We start from the raw sequence: 16,006 nt of genomic DNA, 5'->3' as shown, positions 1-16,006 counted from the left end.
CTCTGCTAACCAGAAGTCCTGTTCCCCCACCATAGAGTCTCCTAGCATGGCGTCTTTTTTCCTCTACCTGTCCTAACCGAAAGCCCTATTGATTGTGGAGCTGACCGGCAACAGGGAGATGCAGCAGAGGGATGAAAGAGCCACATGCGGCTCCAGAGCCATAGGTTGCTGACTCCTGGTTTAAGTGCTATTGCTATTGCTACCTCACAAAGCCTGAAACTCAAGCCTGACTACTAGTGACATCACCTCCATGCCCCTTTCTTGGCTACAAAATGGAAGCTTTCTTTTTTTCGTGCCGTTTCTTAAGCTTCAGTGGTACCTCAGGACTCAACTGCTTTGAAACTCATTGAACACATTTTGACGTGAAAATTTTGTCCCGGAACTCATTGTTTGTTTGGTACTCAACACACAAGTTAGAACTTCTCGGTGTTAGTTGCCTTGTGACTCACTATCTTATTCCTTATGGGAAAATATTGTTTGATAAACATGGTTTTTGGTACTGATCACACCTTCCGGAACCAGTTAACAAGTACCAAGGTACCACTGAACCCTTTTTTTTAAAAAAAAAAGCACTCCACAGAATCACCTTGAGAAGTATCTCCCACCTTTCCCCAAAACTATTTTGCAGAATAGCATCCCTGGTTTCATCTGTCCACCACTAGCAACGTAATCTGAGTTACCATTTTTATCCCGGTGAAATGACGTGATGTCATGATCGTTCTAACTGAGATGATGAAATGCAAACAAACCAAAGCAGAACATCATCTGCCACTAAATTACTATTAGTCTTTTTATCATTCCTATCACCCATCTCCTCCCGCTTATGACTGCATGACTGTAACTTTATTGCTTGTATCCTTACGATTTATACTGATTGTATCCTAGTATGATTTGATTGTTTATTTGTACCCTATGACCATCATTGTGTGTTGTACCTTATGATTCTTGACGAGTGTATCTTGTCTTTTCTATGTAAACTGAGAGCATATGCACCAAAGACAAATTCCTTGTGTGTCCAATCACACTTGGCCAATAAAGAATTCTATTCTATTCTATTCTATTCTATTCTATTCTATTCTATTCTATTCTATTCTATTCTATTCTATTCTATTCTATTCTATTCTATTGATTCTTGACGAGTGTATCTTGTCTTTTTATGTACACTGAGAGCCTATGCACCAAAGACAAATTCCTTGTGTGTCCAATCACACTTGGCCAATAAAGAATTCTATTCTATTCTATTCTATTCTATTCTATTCTATTCTATTCTATTCTATTCTATTCTATTCTATTCTATTCTATTCTATTCTATTCTATTGATTCTTGACAAATGTATCTTGTCTTTTTATGTACACTGAGAGCATATGCACCAAAGACAAATTCCTTGTGTGTCCAATCACACTTGGCCAATAAAGAATTCTATCTATCTATAATTCTAAATACCGACCCATTCCACAAGCGATTTGACAGCACAAATGCCAATACTAAGATAAAATGCCCGAATATAAAGAACACTCCTACCCAGATTTGACGAGACATTCATGAGTCTTCAGAACGTCCTTCAGGAGGATTGACCGCAAAGGCTCTTTATCCTGACAAGATAAGCAAAACCAACAGGGCAGTGCACAATTAGCCAACAGATGAGAACAGATACTGCGTGGGTTGGAAGGTAAATGAAAAGCCAAGAATAAAATTTATAAATGACTCATTATCCAAGCACATTTCTAGTGCGCGCAACACTCTTTGGACAAAGTTTTTTGATGTTTGTTGTATCATTTTTGCATGCCGCTACTCATTCATGCAAGTATCTGATATATTAATACTGATAAATAAGGGTGACACTGTTAGACCTGCCACCACTTAAACCTCTACAGTGTTTCCCCGAAAATAAGACCCTGTCTTATTTTTTTTTTGAACCTTGAAATAAGTGCTTGGCCTTATTGCCATGCGCTCAAAAGCCCGATTGGGCTTATTATCAGGGGATAATGTCTTATTTTGGGGGAAACGGGGTAGATAGAAATGATCCTTGTCTCCATTTGCTGAGCAAGGTATGCATTATTAGAAGTCAAGTGTACTACAGTAATGCATAGCCAGAACTGAGAATTACATGCCAAAATCCCTACGTACAACTTTTTCCTCCCTTAACTGCCTCCCAACGCTGATGAGGGCTCCCCTTCCATGACCAATCACGTTCAAGCAAGATATTTTCAGAATGGTCAGTTCAAGTGTAGGTTAGTATGCAGTTGCCTTCTTCTCCCAGCCGGAGGACCTTGAGGCACAGTCTCGGGGAGATATAGTAGTTACTTTCATTTTCCCTCCAAGCAGTCTCCCTGCCATCAATCCTCCCCAGAGTTCATGGCAGACTGTCACTGCACGGTATCGAAGCACAAGCAACCGAGTTATTGTCCAAATGAATTTTCAAAGTTCCCTGCTGGAGTTTTAGAGCAACTCTTCTACGGGTTTGAAATTCCTTTTTTGCATCTAAGCACGCCACTAAAAAGGCTTGTAATATCTGGCTTCTACCTCCAAGATACAAGCAAAAGTGAGGATGTCTATGGAGATTCTCAGTCATCCAGGTCATGGTTGTCCCAAAGGAGCTTTTTCAAGAGGCAACTGGACTTTCAGGTTTTTCTTTGAAGATTTTTTGCTTTTGTTTTTCTTTGAAGAGGTTTCGTTTCTCATCCAAGAAGCTTCTTGGATGAGAAATGAAACATCTTCAAAGAAAAACCAGAAAGTCCAGTTCAGTGGTGAAATCCACATTTTTTTACTACCGGTTCTGCGGGTGTGGCTTGGATGGCATGATGTGGCTTGGTGGGCGTGGCAGGGGAATGCTACTGCAAAATCTCCATTCCCACCCCACTCTGGGGTCAGCCAGAGGTGGTATTTGCCGGTTCTCCGAACTGCTCAAAATTTCCGCTACCGGTTCTCCAGAACCTGTCAGATTTCACCCCTGGTCCAGTTGCCTCTTGAAAAAGTGAGGACACGTAAATAATTTTTACCTATCTTTATCTTTAATTTTTTATTGATTATATTGTAATTTTTTTTATTGTTGTGAGCCTTACAGAGTCATTAAAAGTCAGGCAGGCAGCACATTACCTATAACTGCTGTTAGGAAGATTGAAAGTTACTCTTCATTATTCTTTCTTTCTTTTCTCCTTTTTTCATTTTCTTGCTTTTTCAGTTTTCTATTTTTTTTTTATTTCTCTTTATTTTTCCACTTAAAATTTGTATTGTATTTACTCTGCGGAAAATGATTTTTATTAAAGACTTTTTTCCACAAAATAAAAATAATACAAACGTTTTAAATAATGTTAATAAAAATTATTTCTGTGAAGGGGTGTCACGCAGCATACAAGTTTAATAAAGTATTAGTATCTCTTGTTTTGTTTTAGAGAGTCAGATGATACAGCTGTGGAAATGCATTAACTCTGGGGGATTAAAATTAATTTCATCACAAATAACAGATGAATTAAATTCTTGTCCCTAAATGTGGGACAAAATAACTGTCAGATCAGATCAGAAAATGAATCTTTGTGAGTTTCATGCAACAGAGAAGTGTGACTTCTTGCTAAGTGTCTTCAATTACAACTTTGAAACCATAACATTTGCATTTTTTTTTCAACAATAGTGTTTTGCTTGATTTTCTTTTCACAATGAATTTTGGTGTTTGTTGTTTTTAAGTGTTAACTTGTTTTACTGTGATGGCTTTATTGAAAACCAGTTTAGTGTTCTCTTACCGACCTAGTTCTTACAATTATGCTAAGCAGGTGATTTTCTTGGCTTTGATTCAGTCTGTGGCACAAATCCACCTGCAGGGGTTACTAACAATGATTTACGGCTTAGCAAGTTATGAGGATCTGGCCAATTACTGCTGAATCACTAAACCACAATTAAGCAGTCATGTTTTTGCATCCTTTATGAACTTAATCACTGACAGAGAAAGAGAGTGCAGAATAATCTCTTCCAAATATTATATTACTTTTTCTCTAAAACAGTGGTGCCCAATGTTTTCTTCACCATGGATTCTCTTTTGTGGCCACAGACCATGGCCACAGACTACCAGGACTTAACTCAAGATTTAAATCATAACATTTCTTCAAGCCTTCATGGACCCTCTGTGATGACATCACACTCCCTTCCCCCCCCCCCCCCGATATCCATGGACCACAGATTGAGAACCACTGCTCTAAAACAAAGTAAGATCTGGTCACAAGATCTTGAAGAAACTTAAAAACTTCTGAGGTATCAGCATTACTTTTAACCCCTATCATTAAGTGTTGTACCTTATGATTCTTGATGAACGTATCTTTTATTTTATGTACACTGAGAGCATATGCACCAAGGCAAATTCCTTGTGTGTCCAATCACACTTGGCCCATAAAAAATTCTATTCTATTCTATTCTATTCTATTCTATTCTATTCTATTCTATTCTATTCTATTCTATTCTATTCTATTCTATTCTATTCTATTCCATTCCATTCCATTCCATTCCATTCCATTCCATATTCCATTCCATTCCATTCATTATTTTGTTCTGTTCTGTTCTGTTCTGTTCCGTTCCGTTCCATTCTGTTCCATTCCGTTCATTGTTCTATTCTATTCTATTCTATTCTATTCTATTCTATTCTATTCTATTCTACTCTACTCTACTCTACTCCATTCCATTCCATTCATTATTCTGTTCCGTTTCGTTCCGTTCCGTTCCGTTCCGTTCCATTCCATTCTATTCTGTTCTATCTGCCCATATCTGATTTTACCACTGCAGTCCTAGGATAAATATCCTTCTTTGTTCTCAAAATGAAATTTACTTAGCAGAACATGGAGAACACCTCTTTCCAGGGCTGGGATTCTACCGGTTCGAACCGGTTTGGTGAATCAGTAACTCCAATGATCAGCTGGTAGCGAACCGGTTCCGATGATTGGCCCGCCCACCCTCCCCTGCGCTTTACTTACCTTTATCTTCTCAGCTGATTGGCGCAGCAGTAACACAGAAGGTTAGTATTTGTAAAACTGCACACGCGTGAAGCGCGCGATCACTGAAATGGTTGTTAAACCAGCAGCATCCCACCAGCGCCTCTTCCTGATTGTAAGGGAGAGTATCTACAGCCATCTTCTCTACAGCCGTCAAGGAAGAGAGGCAATGAGACCCAATCACAGCTTTGAAAAGTCTGGATTGTTTACCTGCTCGCATTTGAAATAACTGACAGAAATTTCATCCAGCATGAAGTAACGGCGTTTCCAGCTCTTTCTCTGAAAGGCAAAGAAGAATCCCTTTCTTTTAAATTGTTTTTTTTACATTTTTAAATTGTTTAACTGTAAAAAGCTTTTAAATTGTTCTTCCATGTAACACAGGTGCTGAGAACGTCTGTTAAGAACCTGCACTGGTTTTTATGTTTGTGTGGTGTGAAGGTCCAGCTTCAGCTGCAGGGTGATGGCTGCCATCTTAAGTGTCTGTGAAGATTCTCAGTCGTGCAGGACATGGTTACCACAAAGATGGTTTTTCCAAAAGGCAACTGGACTTTCTTGTTGTTGTTGTTTTCTTTGAAAACGTTTTGCTTCTCATCCAACTAAAGAAGCTTCTTGGATGAGACGCAAAACGTTTTCAAAGGAAATAAACCAACAAGGAGGTCCAGTTGCCTTTTGGAAAAAGCATCTTGGGGGCTGCCATCTTAACTCTTTATTACCACACCCTGCAGACAAACACACACACAAACACACACTTTAACCAAGTGATGGTGAGCTCAAACCCAAAGACATCTCCAGATGAGGGATATCTTTTCCCTTTTGCCTTTGTTATCTCTTCAAGATAGTCAGATGAGAAGCACGGCCTGGAGTACTCTGTCTTTAATTGTAAAGTTATATTCAAAGAATCTTGGCAATCTGAAAGTATTTCTCCTCTCTTATCAATTGAAGCGGCTCATATAACTACTATGGCCAACAAGCTGGGACAAAACTCACTGAAGAAATTCCTCGCTTAGCAATGGAAATGTTGGGAACAATTGTGGTCATTAAGTCAAGGACTACCTGTGTTAGGATATGGTTTGAGCCTAACTATGTTGTCCAGGCAATATAAGTGTACTGTAACTGTATTATGTGGCTTTAATGCTGAGTCATGCTATAATCACATAATTACTGGTTGTGAGAATATTTAAGCAAAGCTTCTGTAACGTGTTCAGTTGCTGCTATGATCTGCTGTTGATGATGAAGCTGCTATGAAGATGATGAGATGATGAAGCTGTGATGATAAGCTATCATTGAGAGGAGGTGCTATCTGTAATCATCGTTTGATGGATCTGCAACCATCGTGGTTTGTGAACCAGAGTGAGTTTGTTATTCTAACCAACTACTGTTTGTTGAGTAAGAAGATTCTGTAACTACTGGACTGATTTACTGGCAAAGACTTAGAATTTGTTTAAAGACTATGAGACTGTTTTTCTACTATAAAGTAAGTTTTTGATAAACCAGTTTGCACCTCTCTTATTCATTGCTCTCAGCAACGTTTCTCTGTGCAATCCACTCTGCTAGTTGGTAACACAACAACAATATCCTTAACATTCTGTATTTTTTTCTTTCCTCTCAGAACCTTTTCCTAACAGCATCCCTTGAAATGATCTCCTCATCCAAAAACTATCCAGAGAGATAAAACGAGAGTCACCAAAGATGAGTCAAAACGACACTTACTACGTTCCCCTGCTTCACACAGTAGCCGCTCTTGAGGACTAGTGGTCCCACTGGGGTTTTGGTAGCGGGGTTGTAACTCTGGGACCGCTTCAACAAAGGGTGAGACGAAAGCTCGTGGCCTTCAGAGCCATCTCCTCCATTCTGTGAGGGAAAAAGGAAAAAGGGAAGAAAAGTTCCAGTTAAGACTAGAGCATCCATGAAAATTTGGTAGGCGAAATGGAGCAGTAGAAATGTACTAGCAGAAATTGGGCAATTTCCAGAAAATATATTTGCATCACTGCCTAAACTTCTATATTTGCGATACCAGAACTCTCTTTTTTGGGTGGGGGCAGAGGATTTTCAAAGAAAGCTTAACCAAACTTTTATTGCATATTTCTCTGTACCATGCAGCAGCCAAAAAAGCCAATGCAATCCTAAATTGCATTAACAAAGGGATTCAGTCAAGATCAAGTGAGGTTCTAATGCCACTCTATAAAGCCTTAGTAAGGCCACACCTAGAGTACTGCATCCAGTTTTTGTCACCACACTATCAAAAAAATGTTGAGGGTCTAGAAAGAGTGCAGAGAAGAGCAACCAGGATGATGAGGGGACTGGAGGCTAAAACATACAATGAACAGTTACACGAACTGGGCATGGCTAGTCTAGTGAAGAGAAGGACCACGGGAGTCATGATAGCAGTCTTCCAATATTTGAAGGGCTCTCATAGAGAGGAGGGGGTCAAGCTATTTTCCAAAGCACCTTTCCGGCCATCAGAGGGCCTCTGGAGCCTGGGGAGGCCATTTTCGCCCTCACGGTGGCTTGAGAAAAGCCTCCAGAGCCTGGGGAGGGCAAAAATGTGGTGCAGGAGGCCAACTAGACCATGTCCACCATGGCCATGCCCACACAGCAGCCAGGCAGAGAACCCCTCTCTAAAATTTTTGAAGCCCACCCCTGCTCGGAGACCTCTCAACTCCCTCTCAGCAAACATTGATGGATAATCTCTCCTCTCCCTTCCCCCTCCTTCCCCCTTTTTAAATAACTTCATCTTCTTAATGTTTCAAAATCAGCCAAACAATACTTTTACTTTACTTTTATTTGATTTGTATACCGCCGTACTCCCGAAGGACTCAGGGCGGTGAACAGCCAACAATAAAATACATACATACAAAATTTAAAAAGCAGAAATAAAATCGAATTAAATAGTTTGGCCCAGACAGATTAAAACCCCAATCAATTTAAAAGAAATTTAAACTTTGAGTATTAAAAATATTAAAAACATTAAAATATTAAAATTAAAATTGTTTAAAAAAAGAGTGAGAAAGTTAGGCCAGGCCCGCCTGGTGAAATAAAAAGGTCTTTAGAGCATGGCGGAAGGCGCACAGATCCGGGATCCTCCGTATCTCCGGGGGGAGCTCGTTCCAGATAGTAGATGCCCCCACAGAGAAGGCTCGGTACTGTAGTAGAGTAACATGAAATGGCAGAGGCATTGTGCTCAGAGGGCTGTGATACCATACATCTCTTAATATGTCCATGCCAATATCGGTGACTGGGAACTTTACACTATTTGGATACAACATAGCATTACATTATGAAAATACCAGTAATAAGAAATAACCAAAGTATCTACAGCCGTTATCGTCTTTCTAAAATGGCAGTTATGGGAAGGAACTTTTTTATTAATTTAAATTCATTTTCATTCATCCATTTTTTAGTGCTTCGGTGTTACTTAGATGTCATTTTTTTGAACAGATGTTCTCTTAAGATTTCTACTGTATTTGTGTTTAACTAGCTATGACAGCTTAAAGGACAGGGATTAGTAAATGTGGTATAACAGAGCAACCAAAAATGGAAGCAGAGTTAAATGTGTCATCAGTTTAGAGTCTTACGTTACCATAAATTATCCAACCTCTCTTGCTTCCACTGGTGCTTATCCAGTGCCAATTTAGTACTTAACTTTAGTTGACTAGATTCTTGTTTATAAAAGTAAAGGTAAAGGTTCCCCTCGCACATATGTGCTAGTCGCTCCCGACTCTAGGGGGCAGTGCTCATCTGTTTCGAAGCCAAAGAGCCAGTGCTGTCTGAAGACGTCTCTGTGGTCATGTGGCCGGCATGACTCAACGCCCAAGGTGCACGGAACGCTGTTACCTTCCCACCAAAGGTGGTCCCTATTTTACTACTTGCATTTTTTACGTGCTTTCGAACTGCTAGGTTGGCAGAAGCTGGGACAAGTAACAGAAGCTCACCCCGTTACGTAGCACTAGGGTTTCGAACCGCTGAACTGCTGACCTTTCGATCGACAAGCTCAGCGTCTTAGCCACTGAGCCACCGCGTCCCCTTGTTAAAAACCCCAAGTCTTGTTTATAAGTTTGAATAAATCTTCTGTACTGCAACTTAACGAATGTTCCTGATCCTTTGCACCTGACAAGTGGGCATGATATGGGCATTGGGGAGCCAGATGTGATTCATGCCCTGCTTCACATATGTTCAGCCACGGTTCCCATGCAGAACTTGCTCTTACATTTAGTTCCAGACAGACCTGGTTATCCTAAGACCGCCAATTAATTTAATCTACGTCCTTTCTACTTAAAATTCCCAGTTTTTCAAGGAACCCCTGCAGTTCTCCTTTCAACCACAGCTCCATGAATAAACATCGTCATGCTCATTAAATTAATCCAAGCTCGCTAAATTATTCCAAGAAAACCTATTTCTTCAGTGCCAGGGCGTGCAACTTCCAATCCCAAATTGCTGTCATTCCTGAAAAAGATGGGTGAGGCCCCAACAGTCTTTACCAAGGATGCTTGTTTTTAATACCATAAAAGAGGAAATGCTGAAATACATGAGGAATAATCTTAGTTGCTCTATTTAATTACTTGATGTATTTTAATTAAACTTTATTTAATGTAGCTTTTTTTCCTCTGGCCCTACCCTCTTCATGATTCTCTCTCTTCCAAACTTTTTTGAAGTGCAACCCTACGGCCAAGTGAAGAAAGCCACGAAATGTACCTCCTTGACAGAGGAAGGGTAACTTCCTCCCTAAAACCGCTTTTCCATTAGGAGGAACCATGGGGAGCATCAAGAAAGTGAAGATGGTGGCCACAACCACAAGGACAAATTACTACTTCCCTGCGCAACATGTGAGGGAAACAAAATGGAAGGACTTCCAATGAGTACTTGCAGTGGCCATTTTGTCTTCTTTTTTTTTTTAACCTGCCCCTGTGGACATCTTTGTTTCCTTTATAGCAATGTTTCTTCATCTTGGCAACTTTAAGATGGGTGGGCTTCAACATCCAGAATTCCCCAGCTGGCATGTTGGCTGGGGAACACTGGGAGATGAAGTCCACCCATTTTACAGTTGCCAAGATTTGAGAAATACAGTAATATAGCGATCTGCTGGAAGTCACGCAACCAGGAGTGGGCTTCAAAAATGTTAGCAAGGGGTTCTCTGCCTGGTTGCTGGGTGGGTGTGGCCATGGTGGGTGTGGCCTAGTCGGCCTCCTGCACCACAGTGGGGGGGCATTTTTGCCCTCCCCGGGCTCCGGAGGCTTTCCTTGATCTTCCAGAATAGCAAAAACGGCCTCCCCAGGCTCTGGAGGCCCTCTGGAGGCTGAACTTCCGGTAGGCCCGTTTTTCACCCTCTCTGAGCCTCCATGTGCGCCCTGCACTTACCTGCAACCAAAACGGGCTGTGTGGGGACTCCTGGGAGGGGCGGGGTGGGTGGGGCCAGCCAGAGTGGGATTTGGGGGGTTCTCCAAATTGCACAGAATCTTAGCTAGAGGTTCTCCCGAACCCCTGCAAACCCCCAGCAGCCCACCCCTGCCCACAACATACCCAGAGTAATTATGGGATTGAAGAAGATGGTAGACCAACTTCAAAACTGTCTATTATCACTTGTTCTCTCTTTTTTTTTAAGACCTCCTTTCCATTTTTGACATCTCCTCTCTATTTTAACTTCTTTCTTGTAGTTTCATTTCTTTCTTTCTTTTTTTCTATCAACCACTGTCCTTCTGGGAAACCAGAGCAACTCCATGAATAGGACAAAATAGTTTCTTTATTGTTGATCACCTATTTACAAGAATCTCACCAGCCTGACTGCAATCTCTTGGGAAATGGAAGACAAAGGCTTCAAAAGACTCTTCCTCCTATGGAACGACTCCAAACTAGACCATCGTTTTACTCCTCCCTCTATACTAGCAGGTGCGTCCATCGCAATAAGAAAAAATGATCTAATATATAAACTATGAAAAAAAATCTAGATAGAATCATAGACAAAAGGCTCTGAATTCACTAGATTAAAATCTATGTAGAAACTAACGGTGAATTATACATTATATACCTTAAATCTATATCGTAATAATTATTAATAGATGAAAACGGATGGATACTGGATTAAGAGTAATTAATTGTATCAGCACTTTGTCCTATATATATATATATATGTAAGGGAAATACCACTCACGCATCATCACAAAATCTCCAGAACCATAAAGCCTACAAACTTGAAATTTGGCACATATGTTCCTCTTGGCTTCTAAGTGCTCGCTAAGAAAATATTTTTCAAAACAACCATCAGAGCATTAGTATTTCTTATATTATTATTAACACGCTCTGATGCTAAGGAGTTAGACGTTCTACTCCCCCTCCCCACCTGCAAAGAACTCTATTCCAACTGCCACTTGGGTGTGGGCGTGGCCAGCGCATGACTCATCCAGCCTGTGGGCTGGGAGTTTGGACATTCTACTTTCCCTCCCCACCTGAAAGGGAGAGAAGGGGGATAGGAGAGGAGAGGCTTCTGTGGGGCAAGCCTGAGGGAGAGAAGGGGAGAGGAGAGGCCGATCATAACTACTCATTAAAGTTCAAGCTTTGACTGTCAATTTATCAAGCCCGATCACATAGTTTTGTAACAAAGCACGGGTATCCAGCTACTAGTATTATATAAAACTAAAAGTGAATTGCTTTCCAAAGCAGTGTACAAAACAGTATACGGAGCCTTATGTCTTGCGTGAATTGATATTTTTCAGCAGAATAGATATGATTGAATGTACTCTGTTGTTCAATGGGGGAAAAAAGCAGTTGTTTTGATTTCTGGCTGCAGAATTGCCTTCCTGAAAACCTCAGGAAGCAAAGAACCTATTCAATCCTTTAGAGCTGCAAAGCCATGTGGGGAAAATCCACTGAAATCTGTAGTCAGAAAGAGATTAAATCAAAAGAGGAAGCAACTTCTGCATACTTCTCTCTTCCACACCTCCAAGAATTAATCATGTTACTGCTAAGGATAAATACCCTGTTTCCCTGAAAATAAGACCCAACCAGAAAATAAGTCCTAGTACAATTTTTCAAGATGCTTGTAATATAAGCCTTACCCCCAAAATAAGCCCCAGTTAAGATTGTCAGCCAGATGGGTGCATTTAGTACCGTATTTCCCCCAAAATAAGCCCCAATGCGTCTTTTGGAGCAAAAATTAATATAGGACCCGGTCTTATTTTCGGGGAAACACGGTATGCAATTTCTCCCTATTTCCAAGATTGCAGAATCATGCATCGCTTGGAAGAGAGAAATTAACATTATTGGCTCCATCCCAATTTTTTTTTAAAAAAAGGCCAAGAGAACAGAGACCCCATTCTTTGAGGGGTGAGGGGGGTTTCCTCCTGTTTTGAAATTGGGGCAGAATATTTTTCCCAAGAGAATAATGATCAGCAATTACAGAGAAGAAAGAGCCTGAGGAAGAAGCAAAATAAGAATGCAAGGGGAATGGAGAAGGCAGAGAAAACTTACGGATTGAGTTCCAAAAACTGGGGAAAAAAAGTTAGTAAAAATAAGTCCTTTGCGATCTAGTTTTGCTTAAATGGGGGATTGAATAAAGAAATACACTTTCTTTAGGTTATTGATTGGTCAATATTGGAAAAGGGATGATATGCCTACAATTCAAGAATGGACTTTGAAGATGGCCAGTTTTGCAGAAATGGCGAAGATATCAGCATATTTAAAAGACCGGACTCAGGAGACTTATGCATGGGAGTGGAAGAAATGGATAGATTATGTGCAGAATAAATATCAAACTAGGAAGTATCAGATAGCTTTTAGCTGAATGTTGTGTAGTAATGCATAGTATATAGGGGCCAAAATAGCATATTGTTATATAGAAATGTATAGTGCACAGGGGGGAGAATAGAGGGGTGGTAAAGTATGATATAATATAATGTGGACGGATTTCACCTTGGGGAAGTCATGGGAAGAGGGGAGGGTTGGGGGGGTTAGGGAGGGATGGGGGGGGGAAATGGGGAAAAATTGGTTTTTGTAAAACTTTTTCAATTAAAAAAAAACAAGGAAAAAAAAAACACCAAGAAATACACTTGAGGGCACAGCTTTTATTATCCGCTACTTTGAAGAAGTAAGTAGGCTTTTCTTCCTTACGTAAATTACCGAAGCGCTTCATGCTTTTTAATAATTCCAGCTTCCAAGATACCAAGAGATGGGCACAATGCTCCACTGTGTAAGCAATGTTGCGTAGCTGGCTCCCTCGGTCAAGACATTAGGCTCCCTGGCCTAGGAAGATCCATAACAAAGACCCTTCTGTCTTAGCCAACGTAGGCCTACACTCTAGACAGTGGAAAGACACACAAACACTTAGACATCATCTAACAGTCCAAGATGATGACACTTGTCTCTTGTAAAGGACAAGGCAAATGTAGCGTCAAATGCAGATGCTCACAGGCAGCCTGCCAGGAACTGAACTTTCCAAAACAGAGATGAAAAAGAAGGACTGGTAAGAGAAAACTGAGCTGGCAAGTGGGGTGAAAGAAGAAGTTGCCTGGTAGATGAGGGGGAAAAAAATGTAGAAGTTTTAAAAGTCTAACTACTTTTCCGCCTCTATTGCGTCATCAGGGAATCGTCCGGCTGCCCTGTTTAGGGTGACCCGCGCCCTGCTCCATCCAGGAGTGCGGGAGGATCCCTTAGAAGGCAGGGCGGAGGATTTCGGACAATACCTGTATGACAAAATCGCCCAGATCCGGGGGGATTTGGACTCTGACTGGGTAGATCAGGGCAGGGTGACGAGGAATAGTCTTGAGAATGTTATCTGGGAGGAGTTTGATGCTGTGACTCCTGATGATGTGGACAGGATTTTGGGGAGACTTAGTGCGGCCACATGTTTACTGGACCCGTGTCCCTCCTGGTTGGTACTGGCTTCCCGGGAGGTTACACGAGGCTGGCTCCAGGGTGTTATCAACACTTCGTTGAGTGAGGGTTACTTCCCCACCGCCTTGAAAGAGGCGGTGGTGAGGCCTCTCCTCAAGAAGCCGTCCCTGGATCCGGCAATATTGGCCAACTATCGTCCTGTCTCCAACCTTCGCTTTATGGCGAAGGTTGTTGAGAGTGTGGTCGCACGACAGTTTCCGCAATTCCTGGAGGAAACATCTTATCTAGATCCGTTCCAGTCGGGTTTCAGGTCTGGGCACAGCACAGAAACGGCATTGGTCGCGTTGGTTGATGATCTCTGGAGGGCTCGGGACAGGGGTTGTTCCTCTGTTCTGGTCCTGTTAGACCTCTCAGCGGCTTTTGATACCATCGACCATGGTATCATGCTGCACCGGCTGGAAGAGTTGGGGGTGGGAGGCACCGTGTTGCGGTGGTTCTCCTCCTTTCTCTCCGACCGGTCGCAGTTTGTGTTGGCAGGGGGGCAGAGGTCGACCTCGAGGCCTCTCATTTGTGGAGTGCCGCAGGGATCGGTCCTCTCGCCCCTTCTGTTCAACATTTATGTGAAGCCGCTGGGTGAGATCATCCGTGGCTTTGGGGTGAGATACCACCAGTACGCTGATGACACCCAGCTGTACATCTCCACCCCAGGCCACCCCAACGATGCCCTTGAAGTGATGTCCCAGTGCCTGGAGGCTGTACGGGTCTGGATGGGGAGGAACAGGCTCAAGCTCAACCCTTCCAAGACTGAGTGGCTGTGGCTCCCGGCATCCCGATATAGTCAGTTGACTCCATCACTGACTATTGGGGGCGAGTCATTGGCCCCCACAGAGAGGGCTCGCAATCTGGGAGTCCTCCTGGATATGCAGCTGTCCTTGGAGGAACATCTGACGGCTGTAACCAGGGGGACCTTTTGTCAGGTTCGCCTGATTCGCCAGTTGCGGCCCTTTCTTGATCGGGATTCCCTGTGCACAGTCACTCACGCCCTCGTCACCTCTCGCCTTGACTATTGCAACGCTCTCTACATGGGGCTCCCCTTGAGGAGCACCCGGAGGCTCCAGCTGGTCCAGAACGCAGCAGCGCGGGTAGTGACGGGAGCAGCATGGCGCTCCCATGTAACACCGCTCCTGCGCGAGCTGCACTGGCTCCCAGTTGTCTTCCGGGTGCGCTTCAAGGTGTTGGTTATCACCTTTAAAGCGCTCCATGGCATAGGGCCTAGCTATCTTCGAGACCGCCTGCTGCTACCAACGACCTCCCATCGACCCGTGCGCTCCCACAGAGAGGGCCTCCTCGGGGTGCCATCAGCCAGACAATGTAGGCTGGTGACCCCCAGGGGGAGAGCCTTCTCTGTGGGGGCACCTACCCTCTGGAATCAGCTCCCCCCAGAGATAAGGAGAATCCAAGACCTCAGTGCCTTCCGTCGCGCCCTTAAAACCCATTTATTTAAACAAGCCGGGCTGGCTTAAGATGAAATTTTTAACTGTTTTTAAATGTTTTAAACGTTTTTAATTGGTAAATGAGTTTTAATTGGGCCAAATTTATATATCTTTTAATTGTTTTTAATATTTGTTCTGCATGTTTTTTTTAATCTGGCTGTACACCGCCCTGAGTCCTTAGGGAGAAGGGCGGTATAGAAATCCAATATAAAATAAATAAATAAAATAAAAAAGAAGGAGGGGAATTCCATTGCATCAGGATCAGGGTGGATTTGATTTAAATCGAGCTGATTTAAATCCCGATTTAAATCCTGATTTAAATCACTAGTAAAAAGGCTTGATTTAAATCAACTCGATTTAAAGCATAATTGTTAAAGAGCAACTGTCCTCTCTGCTACTCCTTTGACCCACTGTTGACTCACCGATAGTCCCAGTGTTGCAGAATATACAGCCTCCTGCTACATCACTAAGCTCCATTTCATGCTGAATAAACTAAATTATTTATGTATCTTAAATAGAAAACTATCTTACGATAGATTTTTACCCCAAAAGTTTTTTATTAAAATAAATTCGATAAAAATCAAAAAAATCCGATTTAAATCAAAAAAATCTGATTTTTTTGATTTTTTTTTTTAAAAAAATCATTGATTTTTATCCACCCTGATCAGAATCCACCATCTTGATTTTTTTTCATGCCTGCCCCGGGGGCACTCCGGA

General features: G+C 42.1%; 1 protein-coding gene across 4 annotated transcripts in view; it reads right to left on the bottom strand.

Annotated features, from left to right (window-relative positions):
* Nucleotides 1–16,006, bottom strand: part of PLEKHA2 (pleckstrin homology domain containing A2) — a 114,487-nt gene that overhangs the window by 16,895 nt on the left and 81,586 nt on the right. For all 4 annotated transcript variants that reach the window (XM_087875904.1, XM_087875903.1, XM_087875902.1 and 1 more), the window contains exons 7-9: nucleotides 6,684–6,824; nucleotides 5,184–5,252; nucleotides 1,522–1,592 (exon numbers count right to left, since the gene is read on the bottom strand). In XM_087875904.1, the coding sequence (XP_087732030.1) occupies nucleotides 1,522–1,592; nucleotides 5,184–5,252; nucleotides 6,684–6,824 (281 nt within the window). The remainder of the gene's footprint in view (nucleotides 1–1,521; nucleotides 1,593–5,183; nucleotides 5,253–6,683; nucleotides 6,825–16,006) is intronic.

This window comes from Pantherophis guttatus, chromosome 9 (assembly GCF_059756535.1).
Source record: "Pantherophis guttatus breed Tessera chromosome 9, ASM5975653v1, whole genome shotgun sequence".
Lineage (NCBI taxonomy): Eukaryota > Metazoa > Chordata > Lepidosauria > Squamata > Colubridae > Pantherophis > Pantherophis guttatus.
The sequence above is the reverse complement of the archived record's forward strand: the minus strand, read 5'-3'. Positions and strand labels throughout refer to the sequence as shown.